Source organism: Micropterus salmoides, unplaced genomic scaffold (genome assembly GCF_014851395.1).
Source record: "Micropterus salmoides isolate LMB-PRFRI ecotype aquatic unplaced genomic scaffold, ASM1485139v1 Ms_hic_scaffold_5, whole genome shotgun sequence".
Classification (NCBI taxonomy): domain Eukaryota; kingdom Metazoa; phylum Chordata; class Actinopteri; order Centrarchiformes; family Centrarchidae; genus Micropterus; species Micropterus salmoides.
The window spans coordinates 22,946,604-22,965,037 of NW_024044237.1; the positions used below are offsets into that span (position 1 = coordinate 22,946,604).

The window sequence follows — 18,434 nt, forward strand, 5'->3', positions numbered from 1 at the left end:
CAGCCCCTCTCTTTGATGTCCACGTCCCCGTGGTGTCCGTGTCCTGCCGGCTGCGATGTGTTACGCGCCTCAGCTTTAGAAAAAAAAAAAACAGAGAAGGAAAACTTCATAGAAATGGCGGAGGGTACTACGACTCTCAAAGGCTTGCGAGCCCAAATGGGTAAGAACTATGTTGGCAGTCGTGGTTATTTTTGTCCCAGTTGTGTCTTACAATGTAGTAATGACTTTGTAATGTTTGCTTGCAACTACCGCCTCTAAGTCTAACCGGGTTGTTTGAACGCGGCCAGCTTCTCTGGCTAGTAACGTTAGCTCGCTCTCCGGTTATCTGCTGACAATGGATGCGGAAAGAAATCTGCAACTTCTTCCCGCATTAAACGTTTTTAAGTTTGATTAAATTTACCCAGCCATATTGATACATTTTGAGTACAGCTAAACCAGTTTGTTTAACTTAGCCTACTAAAAGACAAGTACTTGCAGTTAACGTTAGCGAAAGTTGTAACGTTAACGTTATATTTTGTAGCCTGAGAGCCGGGTTGACATATCACGACTTGTCTGGCGCCTAGCTCACCTAGCTTTGCTTTAGCTCTGCTATACCGCATTTAATCACGTTGTCCAACAAAGTGCTGTTGAGTGAATTTAGTAGACTAGCTAGACAAACACGGCATGCTTGGTAAACCAAGCTAACTGCTTTTGTAACTGACACTCTCCACTAGCTTAGGTAACGTTGCTCATCACTTGGGGATTATTGTCAAAAGTGATCATCGGCTATCCCTATCAGGAAGAGTTCAGAAGGCGTATTGCTGCACTGTTCATGCCTTTTGCGATCTGAGTTGATGCCCGCAGTAGAAACCAACAGACAACTTGTTTTTTCTAGCCACATATCAGCCGGTTCACAGAACATCAGCAGTTTTCTAGCTTTCTGTTCAAAACTCCTCGTATCTTAAACAGAGTAATAGTTTCTCTCCCATATTCATTGGTCGACAGTTATGCTTATTTGTTGACATATGGCATACCCCCCACCACTTTCCAGGGAGGATAACTAACAATGTCTGACCTGAATTTGAGCTATAGCTGGAGTGTCCGACTCTGAGCTCTGAAGGCTACATGGTTGCTCTTCTCGAAAGATCTTAATGAAGTGATAAAAGAGTTTTGGTTGGATGAACAGCTATGTGCCAGAAACACTTCTGTTAAGCAAAAGGCACATTGCTTTTTTGTAAATAGTATTATGTAGTCCAACTGCAGCAGCAAAGTCTCGTAACAATGCTTCTCATCCATGCCTCAGCTAGCCCCTTTCAGGCTTGGACGTGGATGTTTACTGTGTCTGCATCTGTGGGCATGAATGCACAGTTTGTTATGAATTGAGCTGCAGTTGGGCAGACAGTTTCTTTTAGTGTTTCAGACTAAGAGGGAGTTTTCTGCATACCCACCGTGGGTGTAGGCATGTTTTACTCCTGGCAACAACTGGGCTAGAACTGATCGTCATCCTGTTTCCCTGAACATTTCCATTCAGTATTTTCAATCTGGAATTTACAGCCACTTAATTCTGTGACTTTCTGAAAATATTTGCAAAGTTTAGAACGATGTGAGATGTTTGATTGGCTTTGTGAAGATGTCAGTTTGCTCGGCCTTCAGTCAGAGCAGAAGACTGACAATAACAAAATAATGTTAGGAATCTAGCTCAAGTGCATGATCATTTCCACAAGAATGTGAGCAAGGAGAAAATGTACCCTGCTATTATACAGGGAGATCACGCTACTGCAAGTCACACTGCAAGGTTATCCTGATCCTGGCTCAGCAATTGCTGCTGCAGAATTAAAAGCATGAGAAGTATTTCTGAGCTGGTCAGATTTAACCAGAGGAGGAAATGGACCAGCCTCAATTTCAGTGTGTAAATTCTGGAATCTGTCCTCTTCGAGTCAAATACCCCATCCCTGTCTTACTTTTTACGCAGCCGATATGATGTATTACAGTATAAGTGTGTCACCCACATTCACACTGAAGATTTGAATAGCAAAACATGTCAATTTGTGTAGGCTATAACTAAGGTCAAGCTATCATTAGAATAGTTTTGTCCATAAGGCATCAGTTGATATGTTTATGTATCTTAAATATATTTATGTAAATAAGTTTCTTTTTGGATTTTTCTTACTTAAAAGCATCCCTGCTTGCCATGTCTAGATATTTGAGAGGATTTTGGGGATATTTAATTCCCATTTAGGCCCAGATTTTTCAATTCTTAAGAGTTGTTTTCTTGTAATCATGATTGTGAACAACCAGACAACACTGGGAAGCACATTGTCTGTGAGGCACAAGTTTGGTTTAATGTGGTATTTGACAGCAAAAAATATCATATGCGTGAATTAGGGGTGTAACAGACGAAACAACACAGTATTCATCACAAATTGTTGGAACAGGGTGTTTGGTTCGGTATTTTTTAGGATATGTGTGCAGTGTCTGCCATTTTCATAAACAGTGTTGAGATTTTTTTTTCTTAATAGAGATTAAGCAATTGAGTGCTAACATCGTTCCATAACAGCCACACTGACCAGCCTTCAGATGTGTCTGGAGACATTTTTGTTTATCTGCCTTGTGAGTGCAGGAATCGGCTAATGCCGATTATCTCAAAATGCTAGATATTGGCCCAATAAATCGGCCGACCAATTATTCTGTTTATCTTTTGAATTGATTATGGATTTGGATACAGTCAGGTCCTTTCAATGACCACCTCCACAAGATAACATGGGTCACCTGGAAGAGGAGACTCCCTAGGAAGCTGGGATGTGTCATCATTATCCTGCCAGTACTGCAAATAGCCATGGCTTACCTTTGCATGAATAGGTCTCGAGTAATCCCATAGAAGATCTGGTGTGTTTGTGCGTGCGTTTGTGTGCGCACGTGTGTGAGCATGCATCAGCAGTGTTATCTGAGGACCTGAAATCTTGAGCCAGCAATTGGAAGCTCTGCCAAAGATGGCCAAGAATTTTAATGTTTTTATTGCAGCTATAAGTACTATACAAGGTGAGTTAAAGGAAGTATTTACTGGTTCATGTTGTTTTGGTCTGTGAATTAACCTGTTATAGTATTTGGTTGGAGTTAAATATCCCTACGTACTTTTAAAGGCTCAGTGGCGAAGGGTTGTCCACTCTTGCTTTAAGCAGTGCACAGCAGACGCTTCCTGTGCAACAAGCTACTTAATTGTACCATGCAGCAGGACACAGTAAAAGCTCAAACTGGAAGGAGAGACAGACAAGAGCCTTAACCCGCTCCTCTTTCCCCACTATACCAATACTGGCTAAAGATGTATCCAGAGATCTAGCTTGTTATTTAGAGAACTAGCATTTTATCAGCATTAGGGTTAGGCTTTCGACTAGAAGTGTTGATGTAATGTATGCTGGCCTGTTTCCTGTTTCCTGCCGGTCATCACCAACCCCCCTGGTGGTCTTTACTGCTGCCATAATAACTCAGCAGCCGGAAGGTGGGACTACATCTAATCAATATGTATATGTTTTGCACTAAGAATGTTATTCCACGCTACCTAAAACTGCTGGATGTGGCTGTAATGAGTATCACAATAGCTGTACCAATATATATTCAATATGTCACCTATACCGGATTAATCACAAGCAAAATACATCCCTTTAAACTTCATAATCACCTTTATTGATGACCACATGATGACTGAGTGGAAGTTGTCTGGACCTTCCACTGCAGACTGGATCTTTAGCTCAAATGTTGCTCAATACAGCAACCTACACTTACCTGAACAAGTGGTTATCTAGCTCACGCAATACTATTGATCAGTCTGGAGTATAATTACTGGTGGTGGTGTTCCTCAAACATATTAAAGCGCTTACCTGAGTCTGTTGGTGCAGCAGCGATGATGTATAATGTGTGCAAATCTCTATAGCGATGGCGTGATGAGAGACAGCTCCTCTGATTGGCTCTCTTCATTTCTATGTGCGCACCTGGCTCTCTTGAGGTCTGTTGGGGAAAACAGGATCCCCCCCAACCCACTCCCAATCTCATTTAAGCACTTTAATCAACATATGAATGTGTGTGTCAGTGGAGTGAAGTTCTGATTCTGAATGGTCTTTGTCTTGTTTGTGACAGGAAGACTTATTAAACTGTGTATTACAGCCGATGATTTTGTGCATAAGCGATCTTGCGCCTAAAGAAATTCTGCGTGCTTTTAGCTTAACAGCTGTTACCTGCTCAGCCCCTTTGCTTTCCTGTCTGCTTTTACTTCCCTCTAAAGACCAGATAATGCAGTTTGCTTATGTCATTTAGCTTGTCTAAAGCCTGTTGTGTCATAGAAGTAGGGCATACTATTGAAACTTAATTTTTGGGCTCTGAACTAAATAGTTCACAGTAATTTGTACAAGTTAATACTGTTGATCAGCCCCTTCATAGATTCATACATCCTGGATCTACTGATATCAGCATAATGTTATTCACAAGGTGTCCCTTGTGTTGATAAATACACTGTATATTATTCAGCCCAAATGTGAAGCAATTGTTCCTTGTAAGCTGCCACTTAGACTGATGAGTAAACCTTCAAAGCTTTACCGCTCTGTTCTCTTTATTTAGCTATGAATCCTCTCATTTCAGAGTCCATGTCTTCCTTGATACAGGCCTAAGCATGACAGAGAAGCTCTGCATCCATCCCAAGCTGCTGTTTGTGTCTTAGCAACAGTTACCCTTTTATTTGAAGGCTGAGACATGATTCTGGGCTGGATTCAGAGGCAGGACATTTCAGGTTACATGATCTGCACAACCACCAAGATTCAATAGCTTAGCATCTTTTTACATGTTTTCTCCAAGAGATATACATGCAGACATTGGGTGTGATTCCTACATGCCCTAGAATCAGATTGTTTTTTCTGAATGTAGATCAGCTCCTTCAGTCCACCATGGTGCCTTGCCTGTTTTTCCTGTCTATTCTCATGAGTAAAAGAGAATGTCTGTGTTGACGAATCCATATGCTAACCTAGACTGTCTGTTAAACATACAGTTACAGTGATAAACTGCACGCAGCAAAGCATGTTAAATAAATACAGAATAAACTGTGTATAACTCTGAGGTTATGCATGTTTCTTTGCTTGCTTTGAGGTCAGTGTATTCATCGTGGTGTTGTATGATTCTCATCACATGATGGCACATTGGGGATTGATAAGAGTAATTATTAAGAGTAGTTAGTTACTCTAGTGTGTTGAAAAATATGTTAAAAGTGCAGTCATATCACATTTTTTCTTCACTTACCCGCCGTTTGGCCTACTAACCAGTGGCAGGGGTTAAAGACTGGAGTCAGAGCAAAAGCGAAGTGACCGTACACTTCACTGAGGGATTTAGCTGCAGACTTTGACCCTCATAAGCTTCTTTGACAGGAGAGCATTGATGCTGCTGCAGAATACAGATAGCAAGTTCATGACTACTTACCCTCAGCTCACTTTGCTCTGTCCAGCTCATGCCACTTCTAATATCTGGTTTGTAACAGCTACCTCAGGAGGATTGGTTTGTCGTAATCTTCTTAAATTGTCTATTCAGAAACCCTGTTATTATTGTTTCTTGTCTTTGGTTCAGGGATGCAAACAAATCATATGTGATTGTCAGCCGGGTGAACAAACATTGTCCCTTTCTGTAAGAAGGGCCCTTTGTCCTCTCTGCTTTCCAGAGAGTAGGTAGGTAGGTAGTGGAGTGTGTATTCAGTTTACCTACAGATATGACGTGCATGCGATGCTGTACTCTGAGAAATGATGATTGGGGCCTGTGGCGGGCACAGAAAGAATGTTTTCCAAGTCAGCACAGTAAAAGGTGTTGTAATGATGTCCAATAAGTGCCTTTATGCAACCATTCAAATTCACTGTGGTTGCTTCTGGTAAAAGCAAATGGCTATATCTTACATTGGTGGCAAATGTGTCTGCACTATCTATATCTGATTTTATATAAAGAAAAGCCTTCCAGTGATTCACTGGTTTGTATTAACTGCATCTTAATGACTTTTCTGATTAGGGGAGGAAGATACGACAATATTACATGGAGACAATGCAAACCTGTATACCGTCAGAGTTGTAACATGACATATTGATATTGTAAAATAAAAGCCACTCTTAATATGTATACTCACCTCTATTTCTGATACTACCTATGGCAAAGAACAGCAGATCTTAAAAGAGTGTGCGTGTTTTATGGTGGAAAGACAGGAATGTAGTACAAAACTCCAGGAGTACAGGCAACTTTGTTACACAGGTGCTTCTGAAGTACCAATAACTGAACAGTCTTTAAAAAATTAACCTCTTCTTGCTTGCACAATGGCACATGTTGAGCCAATGACAGTTTAGTTTAGTGCAATGATACAGCCTTCTTTAGGTGTAGAAAGACACTGTTTAGTCTTGCTCCCAAGCAGGACCATGAAATTGTCAGCACAGTTATCCCCTGCTTGGAAGGGCGCATATGATCACGACTCAACACACCATGTCATGAGCCAATGAAGATGGGGCATTTCGTATCTTATCTCCCTTGTGAAGGATTAGTGAGAAGCAGCACTATTGTGTTTTAAGTACATTTGTCAACGTTGGTTTGACTTGTCTGTGACACGAAATAAAACAAATCGATGGGGTTGTCAAGCAAATCTAATCTTTATATTTATTTTTCCACATGAAGGTATGTTATCCATGACCTAATCATGTTTGATGTTCTTCATCCAATTGATTCAGTAGATAAAGGAAGAAACTGGTGTTTTTGCCTGTTACAGTGCCATCACTATATTTGCATACATTACGGATAGTCATTTCCCAAAGCTAGTTACATTTGATTGATAATTGTGGGCTTCCTTCCAAGTAGTCATTGCTTTCATTGACTTTTTGCTTTAACCTTTTTTATTATTTATAATTTGAACTGTGATTATTACATTTTTTGTAGTTTTTTTTTTATATCCAGGATATATTTAATAAACGATTAAAGACTTTTGGAAGGAGGGACAGTAAAAAATTGTCTTTGGGCCATTAAGTTTCAAACCCACTGGCCCGGTGGGGCCAGTTGCAAAAGACTTTAACGTTGAGCCTTGAAAACATCTCAAGTTGGATAAACCAGTGCAAATGACGTGCATGTGGAAATTTGTCCTATATTAATTTTATTTTAAAAATTAATGGCAGTACTTGTGTTTGCAATGTTATGCACCACAGGCTATTTTAGCTGTATACCAGGAAACTCACATGGGTTTTATTCCATACATGTTTCACACAGCAGCCCCCCTACCCCGACCCCACCCCCCGAGCTTTTCACAGAAAGCAGTGTATGGCTAGCTGCAGGGTTTGACCATGAGCGGAGGGGTTATGTCAGATGGCTGAATAGCTGGATTGTTCTGTGGCTTCAAATCCATTGGATCTTTCTAGAAGTAGCAAATCCTATGGAGAACAAACAAAGCACAAAGAAAAACAGCTGATTTAAACTTGATTGGTTTTGGAGTACCCAAAGCATTTCTGTTTCCTTAATATTATTTGATATACCTGCTCTGTCAGACATGACTTGGTGTGACTCTAGTTCTCTGTGTATTTGTGTTTTCATATATACAGCTGCAGCTGCACAGGCACAAGCCGAGGAGCGGCGCAGCCTGGCAGGGAACAGTCCAGGACCTACAACCAGCACATCAGCTAAACCTCAGGGGTGTAGGCCAGGTAAATCACCACACCGTGACACAGAAACAGATTGGTTCTCACAGATACTCCCTGTCACTGCTCTATTGTCTTTCATAATCTGAACCATTAGATGCAACACAATCTACTTCCACCACATAGTGTGGCTTACTGCAGGTGAACCTTAGTCATCTTATTGTAATAGTTGACAAAGCTCATTAATGGCAGTCACATGCACACATCTGCCTGATTCACAAAGCCTTTATGCTGCAGTGTAATCCCCCTTTTGTTCTCTGAATATTGCATCGCTGCTGTGTATGTGTTTTTACCACATATATACATGTATGTGGTTGCAGTCATTGACGGTGCCGCGCTTAGAATAGACGACCGACTGCGGGTGGCAAAAGAGAGGCGAGAGGAGGCAGACAGACAACAGGGTAAGAGGGTGATCATAGTTTCTGTGTGGAATTATTTTAGCCAAAGCCAGCTTAAACCTCCCTGTGAAATTTACCATTACATGCATAGCAAAAACTGAATATATATTTCTTGTTAAAACAGAAAATCATTACATTTTAGAACCAAGAATTTTCCCAATTGCAGCAATTTCACTTAAGTAATTGATCATAAATATGATGAACATATATAGAGAAGTAATATAGAGAATAATAATAATATAAAGAAATTTTAAAACGTCCTTAATATTCTTTATTGGCTCTCTTATTAAAGGGGTTATTACTTGAAGTTCCCACGCATAAGAAGACACCATACTAACAAGTGACTTTTTCTCCCGCACACACTCACTGTCCGTGTACGCACGTAATGTATATGCGGTCAGCTTTGCGAGAGTCTCAGATCATGGAGCGGGAGCGCAAGGCCAAGCTGCAAGTAGAACGTCAGATGGAGGAGCGTCAGAAAAAGGTTGAGGAACAACGACGAAAGGAGGAGCAGAAACGATTGGCTGTGGAAGAGAAGAGGAAGCAGAAACAGGAAGAGGAAAAGGTACATGCCACATGGGGAGGAGTCTCGCCAGCCTCAGAGCAGTGCTTGTTGTTGCTCAGTTGATTTAACCTGTGACTAAAATAATTACATTTGCATAGAAACACAGTCTTATGTACCAGTTTTCCCTTTAATAGACATAAAAAAGAAGGTGTGGGTGAATAAGGTCATTGTTGAGGGAATAACAGCACAATTATCCATACACTGTATGTCACGTTTATGACCTCCTCAGGTTTTGTTCTCTGGTTCAGGCATGAATGTTGCTCTGCTGTAAATGACTTGCATTTTTCTCTTCCTCTGCCCCTGTTATGCTACAGGAGCACTACGAGGCAGTGATGCGGCGGACATTAGAGCGTAGTAATCGAGTGGATCAGAGGCAGAAAAGATGGTCCTGGGGAGGCCTGTCAGAATCAGATGGACGAACAGGTAGAGGCCCTTTCTTCGCCTTTAAAGTTCAACCTGTCCTTTTCTATTCAATTTGACTTTTGTCATTCACTTGCCATGGTGCATTAAAGAGCCAGTTAGGATACAACAAAAGCTGCTCGCCTCTTCAAAGCAAGATGTCAAAGGGGTCAGGTTCACAATGTGATCATGTTTCACTACAGTTGAGATTGTTTCTTTGCCAGCAACTGATGATAATGCCAGATGAGATGAGTTGAAGTGCTAGTGATAAATTCTGTCTGTTGACTCTTAGCTGTTGTCTGGTAAAAGTGCTCTCTGACTGGTATACACATGATACTCCTTGGAAGACATTTTCGATGACAACTATAATAACTCAGCCTTGTTAGCAGCTATTTGGGTATCAGTCAAGCATTAATGCATATCATATAATTTTTTAAAAGCTCCTCAACTTGATAACTCCTTATCTGAACCCCCAAGCAATGAAGAGGCCCCGTTTTCAGCCTGTGAAATTGGAGCACTTTCAACAATTTCATTTAGTGAAAGCATTTGTGCAAGCCCTGTTTTGTCATGCAGAAAAGCAAACTCATAAAATCCAATTTATTTACTGAGATCTGAAAAATTAACTGTGGTCTATCACACTACTATCTACTCACAACGCTACATGCATGGGATGTAACGTGACTCCTCTGTACAATCACTCCCACTGTTTGACATTCGGTTAATAAACCACAATTTTCTTCAGAAATCTGCTGAACATTTTGTTGTTGTACAAAATACATAGGTTGTTTAAATTACATCATTGTCGGGGTACGAACTGATGACTGTTGATTTGGTGGCAAAATTGTAAAACTTGTATGAAGGATGTGCCTCAGCAACTTGTTTTTTATTGCGCCTCCCTGAGAGCTGTTTTTTCCCACAGGAGACTCTGATGCCGGCTCCTCATCTCCAGTAACTATAGTTATTTCCTCTCCCTCGCCAGAAAAGCCACCAAGGAGTAGACAAGGTTTTGTTTGTTGATAATTTGCTCACCAATATAGTAACACAGCATGGACTCGGACTGGCACTGGCACTCTAGATAGCTTGGTTACCTACTATCCCTGCCAACTCCCTCACCTCTCCCCACCCAACCTGCAGTCTAACTGGCAGTTTTTCACTAACAGTTTGTTGTATGGGTTCTGTGTTCTGAATGTGCCTTGTGCTGGGTGAATAGCTGGTAAAGTGTAGCTGTAGGTTTTCCACTGTCACTTCAAGGTCACATGGGACACTTTGCATGGAAGCCCAATTGAATTACACACAAAAACAGGACTAATATCACTTTTGGATTCTCTGGCACGCCTCATGTAATGTTGTTGATGCTCTCCTCTTTTGGAGTGGTCGAACAAAAGCATACATTGTTTTAATCATTGTGCCTGGCTCTAAAACCACAACAACTTTGTTATGGTTTCTTAAACATGTATTTGTCATGTTAAACATGGTGATTCACCAGCAAATTCATACTGTATATCATGTGTTTTGCTAAATGTGCATCATTAAATGTGCACTGCATTAGTAGCACATTAGATCAGTGGATTTATGTGGTGTGTGTGTGTGTATATATATATATATATATATATATATATATATATATATATATATATATAAAAATAAATAAATAAAATAATTTCCTGTATTTCTATTTTAGATATATTAATGAAGCAACATATCACCCAGGGCATATTAGGGGTATTAGGATCTTGCAGAGCCTTGTACTCTCTTGTGTGCACCCAAATGCCCTTCCCCATTGGCCAACCTCTAGTATAATCCCCGCCTCCCTTGTGTGTCTTTCCTCCTCCCTCTCAGTGGACAAGCGCTCCACATCCACCATGAACCTGAAACAGCCGTCTGAGGCTGGCATCAGCAAACGCCTATCCTCTTCCTCTGCCACCCTCATCAAATCTCCTGACAAAAGTAAGTCTCCTCTCCCTCCCCTCTCCTCCTCATTTGCTCCTCCTTCCCCACCCCCCTCCAAACCACCCTGCTTTCCTGCGCTGTGTTTTAACCAAAGTAGAATGTTGAAGACGGTCTATTACCGCCGAGGTAAATGTTTTCCAGTGATGATCAGTGTACTGAGATCTACAAGGTGGCAAGGTGGTGTAGATTATCCGGAACAAACCCACTTTCTCCTCCAACTCTTAAGCCTAGAGAGTGAACTCTGACCCCTGTGCTCTCCTTATCCAGGGTTTTACACTCGAGCTCACTGGAGCACAGACAGACTGGTAAAAACTGCTTTAGCTCTCTGTCTCTGATTACAGCTAATGATAAATTAGCATGGCCTCCTGATTCTGCTGCATCCATCAACTATGCACCTTTATGAATCAGATTTTCAGAATCAGAAGGGGTCCCAAGCACCAAATTGTGATTTGTTAATAAATGTACTCGTAGTGGTATAGAAACCTGTCACAATATTCCTCAGCAAATTTTGATTCAGAAGAAGTATATTTGATTGCTGCAGAAAAAAATAATCAACGCAATCAGTTGATTCACATCTCTCCACAGCTTCTATGGGTTGCCAGTGCCATTTCTCCTCCTCCTTCTTTCTGATATTGCTGATTTGTCTATAACTCTCAAATTGTTTAATATTTATTCTTTTCCTTTTCCAGGCCTGTCAGTATATTCTAAAAAGTCTTAAGAGACGTTGTACCATTCACAAGAGAGTGCTGTGTATATTCACCAATGGGTGTTTCATCATTGTCTCTCAGGTGTTAGGCCGAGGAGTTCGTCTTGTAACCGGTTGCCTAGCAATGGCAATGCTGCTCAGGCCAGTAAGGAAGATGGCAAAAAGCTTCAGGTGGAAAAGACAGGTGCAAAAGATCCCCTTTCCATCCCACACTATGCTTCCATGAAAAAGGTGGCGTGCAGTACTGCCACAGGTTATAGAGACAATATTCAATAAGTTCCATTGTAAATTGAGCTCTTGTCACAGCTATGACAGCCACATAGCAAGCTGACTTTGTACACATTAATGGTTTAAATTATTAATGTTGTAGTCTGAATTAGTGGGGCATTAGGTAGATGAGGCAGTTACAACTCACTTCTGTGTTTTTAAGCATTGTCTATTAAACTTGGACATCAGCTGCTGTCTGCCTTAGCCTGGTGACTCACATAAGGCCAAAAGAAGTGCACATGACTTGTAAACTGTCTTTGGGGAGTCCTTGTTCACTCCTCCCCAGTGCCTGCTTGGCTATAACTCCACTTTCATGTCCGTAGGCTGTTCCATGAAGAAGAGAAGTTCCTCCCTCACACGAGTAAGTGTGGGCAGAGCACAGACCCCTGCCAAGCCTGATAAGGGGACAACGGATGATCAAGGTGGCTAGCATGAACAATCGGCATTCTTTTTTTTCATGCCACTACCTGCACTGCTGAGGCCTTCCTTTTTAAATAAAAAGCATGCAATTTTAACGGCTTGCACATTCTGAATTTGTTTGGTTTTTAAAAAACGCTTTCGGCTACTAAGAGCTTTTGGAGATAACATTCTCATTAGGCTCATTTCAGTCATCAGCTATATGGGTATTTTAAGTGGCCTACGCTTCTTTCTATGTATTCCTTCTTTCTCTCCATCTTCTCTTTCAGTTAAGCGTTGCTCACTGACTGCTGAATTACCCATAGGCAGCACTTTTGTTTGTCTGTGATTAACTGGGAACACTGTGCTCGTTCATGTATGCCTTAACCTTTCTGCTGTCTTAACCTACCAGATCCTGTACTGTGCCACATTTGTCAGTGACCACTGATCTTGTTTTAACTCTTTATTTTTTTTATTTTTATTTTTTGGAAGTGTCAACCCAGGAATGGTTTTGCTTTGTGTCATGTCTGCACTAACACAGTGTATTGTTTTGTTGTCACAAAGTGTTTATTGTTTTCTCCCTCCCAGATGACGTCATAGCTGGATTTAAATCGCTGGGCTCGTGCTTCGGTGTGGTGTGTGTCAGTGCCATCCCACCGTAGCACCCCCAGAGCACAGAAATGACCACACTGCTCTGTGTATTGTCATTAACCACCAGTGCTTTTGTTTGTCCTATAGCCACGTCAGCATCTTCGTGCAGATGAGTTGTAAAAATGCTCATGTTTGTTCTGTATGTTTAGCCTGTGCAATAATACAACACATCTACCATCATTCACACTGACTTAGTACTTATCACCTGCAAAGTTATTTAACCCCTATGCTTCCACACACCATCCTTTTTACAACTATAATCTTATCTCAGACTAATAACCCAGATTCTTAATACCAGGGTGCTGAGCAGTGAGCTATGCCGCCGTGCCCCAGGGGCTAGCGCTTAACAGCTAACAAAAAGGTCTGTCTGCAACACATGTCTTCTCAGTAAGGTGCTCTGAAGGGAAGTGTGATGCTGCACTCTGCTTTTGAAGAGGTAGCATTTAGGGACATGTGGTAAAATCAACCCGTCAACACCCTAACTCTTCTTCTGTTATAATTTCTACTTTTTAGCTTAGGTAGGAACGGCCTAAATGGGGAATTGTTCATTCTTCCATTTCATTGAAGCAGGAGTTCTTTGTTTCTGCTGTGAAATCATGGTCCACCATAGTGCTTTCATAAAATGCTGACTTGTTCAGTTCTGCCCATTGTAGTCAGCCTCCTTATTTTAATCAAATTCAGCTTCTTCATCTTAACTATAGAAAAGCTTGCACAGCAGAAGCTAAAGAACCCTTGCCTGGTCACAGTCACTTGCTCTATCATTTTTAGTCTTTGGTTTCTTTCACCTCTCATCTTCCTACCCAACAGTATTCCTCTGCTGTCTTTGAATTTCACTAATGGTTTGTTTTTTTCCATCAGCACACCTCCCTCTGCCTCAAGGAACCATTGATTTGACCCCATTGTCTACTTTAACTACTGTTTTAACTGATCTTCAGTTACCAGACAATCAGTCTTTGGTCTGTCCCAACACTCCTTCATGGCATCCTTTCCTTACTGACTTTTAATGACTATCCTCATTTTATTGTGTCACTGAAAGTTAACAGGATAAAGACAGTTAATAAGGAGCCCATGTAAGATTGTTGGGACTTAACCTTTGGTTGTTTAAGTTGATTCTCTTCTGTTGGTTAAATCAGATGGTGACCTTTCTAAACTTAATTGACCCCCCTCTACCTTCTTTGTTATGACTTCATTCCCCACTCTCATCCACTCTTTCCTTCTTGGCCTTTTTGCTCTCCTCTCTTTCGGGTGATTTTTCGGCCGTGTAGCTCGCAGGCCACCGGCCAGCACAGAGGACGGAGGGGTCCTTAGTCGTCTGCTCACCCCAACCCAGGCCTCACTAGCTAGGAGCAAGAGCGCCGCCGTCCTGTCAGCCCAAGGAACAAATGCTCCAGGTAACCTCCGCTTAGGAGACCCTGACAGGAGAGGAATGATGGCTAGACACAGAACCCCTGTCCTCCCTACTTACCCTCATTTTATCAGTAGAAAGTAAGCCCAGTTGCTCCCAGTATCACTTCACTAGATCTGAGCTCATCCCAGTGCCCTGCTGCAGACCCTCATGCTTTTTGGACAGTCCTTTCAAAGTGTCCATTGGCCTCTTAGTGGTGATGGAATTACAGATGTCACTGCACAGTTCCCTGTGTTTAAAAGCTATTGTTAACGATCAGCTGTTTATGTTATGTATGTACAGTAAGTTATTTGCAGCAAAGTACTCTCATGTGAGAGAGCATAGTCACTCGGTAAATATTGACACTCACATGCACTCTCAGATCTGACACAATTGGCTGTTGTTGTGCTGAGCTGAGCAGGGCTGGCATGGCTGGCATGGCTGGGAGTATTTCTCTGCATCTGAGAAACCTCAGAGTCCATGCTGGGAGATTTGCTTTAAGAGGCTTAGCCCCTACCTGTTAGTTCTTGTTACGTCAAGTTCAGACTGTTGGGCTATTGCATGTGTTCTGGTAGTGTGACCAGATTGCTGGGGACTCCACTACACAGGGGCAGAAATAGTAAATACTGGTAATTCTGGCAATATGGTCTTGAAGTCACACTAATCAAAATGAATAGGTCCTCATTCTGGCACTACATTTTATAATAAAATATACTCTGCAGCCATCTACGTGAGGGTTTAGGTTTCACTGGATTACATATAAGGTAACTTAATTGAACTGTTATGTGTTATGCTATGATGGCAGTGACCTACAGTAAATAAGGCAGTCATTAAGAATATACCTAGTCCTAGACTCAGCATAGACAACCTGTAATGAATCTCCTGAACACTGATGAATATTGCATTTTTCTTGTTGACTGTATTTTTTTAAAGATAGAAAGAGCCATACATTAAAGCACTGACTCACTCCAAAGCTGCAACTGCATTCCCCATGTTGGTTTTAGGTTGTGGTGTTTATTGACCGGCCATTAAAAACCCATTAGCGGCTATAGATCTTCTGCTAAGTATAGCCCCAGTAGAAACACGACACATCAGCATTAGCAGTAGCAGCAGTGGTAGCTCATTGCAGAGTTAATTTCATAGTCTGGTCAGTGTGCATTCAGGATGAATTACAAAATGCTTTTGTAACCAGGCTGTGGCAGGGAGAGTTCTCCAGGTCTCTGGATTATCATGGCTAATCCCTCAATCTGACATAGCAAGCTCATAGGCAGTGGACAACAGTATTTACTCTGTATAACTAACTCCAGGCTTCACTGCGTGCTAAGGACAGGGCTTTTCACCCATTGCCATTACAGGTTTGTACCATCAACATTTTAGATAAGTTGGTCCTCTTCACATACAACTGAGATTTGTTTGTGCGTCGAATTCTTATCGAATATGTTGCATTTAATGTCTGATATGGAGTCTGGAGAGTTACAGTATGATGGCAGAAAGGACTCAAAGACACATTACCCTAATTTTTTAGTTACTCTAAGTGAACACAACAAACGACACTATGAGAATTTATTGTTCGTTTAGTGTACTAATAAATCTGTGTGATATGTGCGTGGATTGTCAGTGTTGGTGGTTTTGTGTAGTGTGTGCTATGCTGTGGTGTTTGGTGTTCATGTTTGTTCATGTTGAGTCCAGAGGCACCTGGTTTTTGTGAGGTTGTTGCCATCTGTTCTTCATGTCTCCAGTAATCTCCACACCAGTCAAAGCTTCAGAAATCAAGCTGTAGTCTGCCTAAAGTGCTATATCTAACAAACCGCTTTTTTTGTGCTCTTGTCCCCTTACAAAAACACACTCCTGCATTTCATTCAACCATCATCTTGCCCTCCTGTCGTCTGTCTCTTTCTCTACCATTTTGCCTCTCTCCACTCTCTTCATTCTTCTCTCCTTCCAATCTTTGCTGCTTTGCTGCCCTGCTGCCCAACCCGGCCGCTTATCACGCCTCCCATTGGTTGTGCTCCTCTGGCCCTGCGATGACTGTGTCCTTTACCAGAGTATCACCTGTGTCCTCGCTCAGCCTCTGCCAGTCCCCTGCACCCACCGCGTGGACCTGTGCGCAGTCGCAGCATTGACCGACAGAAGAGCGGCATGACCACCTCTGTGTCGGCCGATGGAGCCCTCGACCCTTCGATGGTGAGAATACCTTGTTACGTTCAAGCTACTAACACCCAAATATGGGAAATGGCAAGGATGTAGAATGATAAAACCCAACAATATATTAAATATTCATTAACACTTACTCTATAAAAGCAACTTTTAAGAAGGGATTTGAAAGACGCCAGTGATGTAGCTTGTCTAATGTTGGTAGACAGAGTGTTCTACTGTCTGGGTCCTCCACATGATAGGAAGGGAAAGTTATTGATAACGTTCTCATTTAGTGGTCACTCACACTACTTTTGCATTATTTATCTGAGTTGGATGCCCAAATGTCAGTGTTGTATGGAAAACCCTGTTGTAACATGACATCTTTTAGACTTTAGCTGTCAACAGTAGAGGTGTGACAAGACGATGTTGGGTTCACAAGATCGAGACAAGATTTTAAAACTATTTTTAAAAAATCTCCAATGCTGAATTATATGAAAATTTTGAGCATTAAACTCTTAATGTCTTGCATTCTAGTGATTTTTTTATTTTTTTTTCCTGCACCAATTTATGGTGGAAATGTTTTTATGTACGTAAAGGGAAACACAAAATTCAAGTGGCAGGTGACAATTCAAAATATAATGCAGTAAACTTCTCAGGCATTATGTATTGCTTTCAGATATGTTTTCTCCTGTAGATTATTTTCTCATGTAATATCATCCCTGCTGAGTCAGCACACCTGCAGGGACAATTTAGTCTTCCCTCCTCTTTTGTATCTTTTTTTTGTGGGAGTAATCTCTTGAAATTTGCATGTGGCAATATTTTTACCTCAATGATAAATTAATTGATTTGAACCTGCACTTAATAGCTCCTTCGTTTCAGCAGGTTTTCTGCTCATGTCCAAAACGTTCTGCACATTCAAAATCTCTCCCACATGTCTGTGTTCTCTGACAAAAAGTCTACCTGCCCTATATTCTGCTGTACATTATGTTGTTGCTCCGCTAGTAGTATCCCCTTCAGATACTTCAGACAGACACAACTTGGGACTGCATGTTAGGATGAGACAAGGAGGTGCAAACCGAAACTAGCCAACAACACTTCTGATCAGCCAGAAATCTCACCACAAATCCACACAAATGTTAACTTTAGATGAAGTGCAGTTCACAGCCCCAAACAGAGTGAGTTTGCGCTTCAGTTTTTAGATGTTTATATTGCAAAACTCTACCAGTTAGTTACCACTCTGTTACAACCGTCTGGACTCACAGCGCCAGAGCTGGTTCACTTGATTACCATCAGGGCGTACACCGGTGTCACATCAGCTGGGTACAGCTGATTCTCTCTGCCTGTTGACCATATCAGTTTTACATTTGTTTTTCACTGCTTGAGAAAATTGATGTGTGGCGTGACAGCATGTGAAAAATGTAAATTGCGTGAGTCTCGCGAGAAAGCTTTGGTTTAAACGTTTTGATCTCTCAAGATCTCATCAAACCCATACTCAACAGTGATCTCTCAATTTGATAATTTTACTAATTAATTTATTATAAAACTGTTCAGAAGGATAATGCTGAATTATTTTACAACCCTGTGTCAGTCACTCAGTTGCATTTACTGATTAAATATCCTGGATGCAGCGTTGTGGATGGTATCTCTAATCTTATATATGTTCAAGTTATAGAGTGGATAAATTTAAGTAAGTACATGTACACATGCGCTGTGGTTTTTGAAACTGTTGGAAAAAATCTGTATACAGTTTAGAGAATATTACACAGTACAAAGTGATTGCTGGAAAATAATATACTTATGCCTTTTATTTACCAACAATAGTATGCTTTTATTTCCAGGGGAAAGTCATTGAATTGGACTTGGAAAATTTGAACTGTCGATAAAAACATTTTAGTAGTTAACACATGATTTGATT

General features: G+C 41.2%; 1 protein-coding gene across 11 annotated transcripts in view; it reads left to right on the forward strand.

Annotated features, from left to right (window-relative positions):
• Positions 1–18,434, forward strand: part of map7d3 (MAP7 domain containing 3) — a 27,513-nt gene continuing 9,079 nt past the window's right edge. The window contains exons 1-11 of one of the 11 annotated variants that reach the window (XM_038700037.1): positions 1–160; positions 7,572–7,673; positions 7,988–8,068; positions 8,467–8,630; positions 8,945–9,053; positions 9,949–10,032; positions 10,869–10,976; positions 11,768–11,869; positions 12,276–12,374; positions 14,265–14,390; positions 16,428–16,567. In XM_038700037.1, the coding sequence (XP_038555965.1) occupies positions 16–160; positions 7,572–7,673; positions 7,988–8,068; positions 8,467–8,630; positions 8,945–9,053; positions 9,949–10,032; positions 10,869–10,976; positions 11,768–11,869; positions 12,276–12,374; positions 14,265–14,390; positions 16,428–16,567 (1,260 nt within the window). In that variant the 5' untranslated portion in view covers positions 1–15. The remainder of the gene's footprint in view (positions 161–7,571; positions 7,674–7,987; positions 8,069–8,466; positions 8,631–8,944; positions 9,054–9,948; positions 10,033–10,868; positions 10,977–11,767; positions 11,870–12,275; positions 12,375–14,264; positions 14,391–16,427; positions 16,568–18,434) is intronic. The other 10 variants (XM_038700038.1, XM_038700040.1, XM_038700041.1 and 7 more) reach the window with 10 other exon arrangements.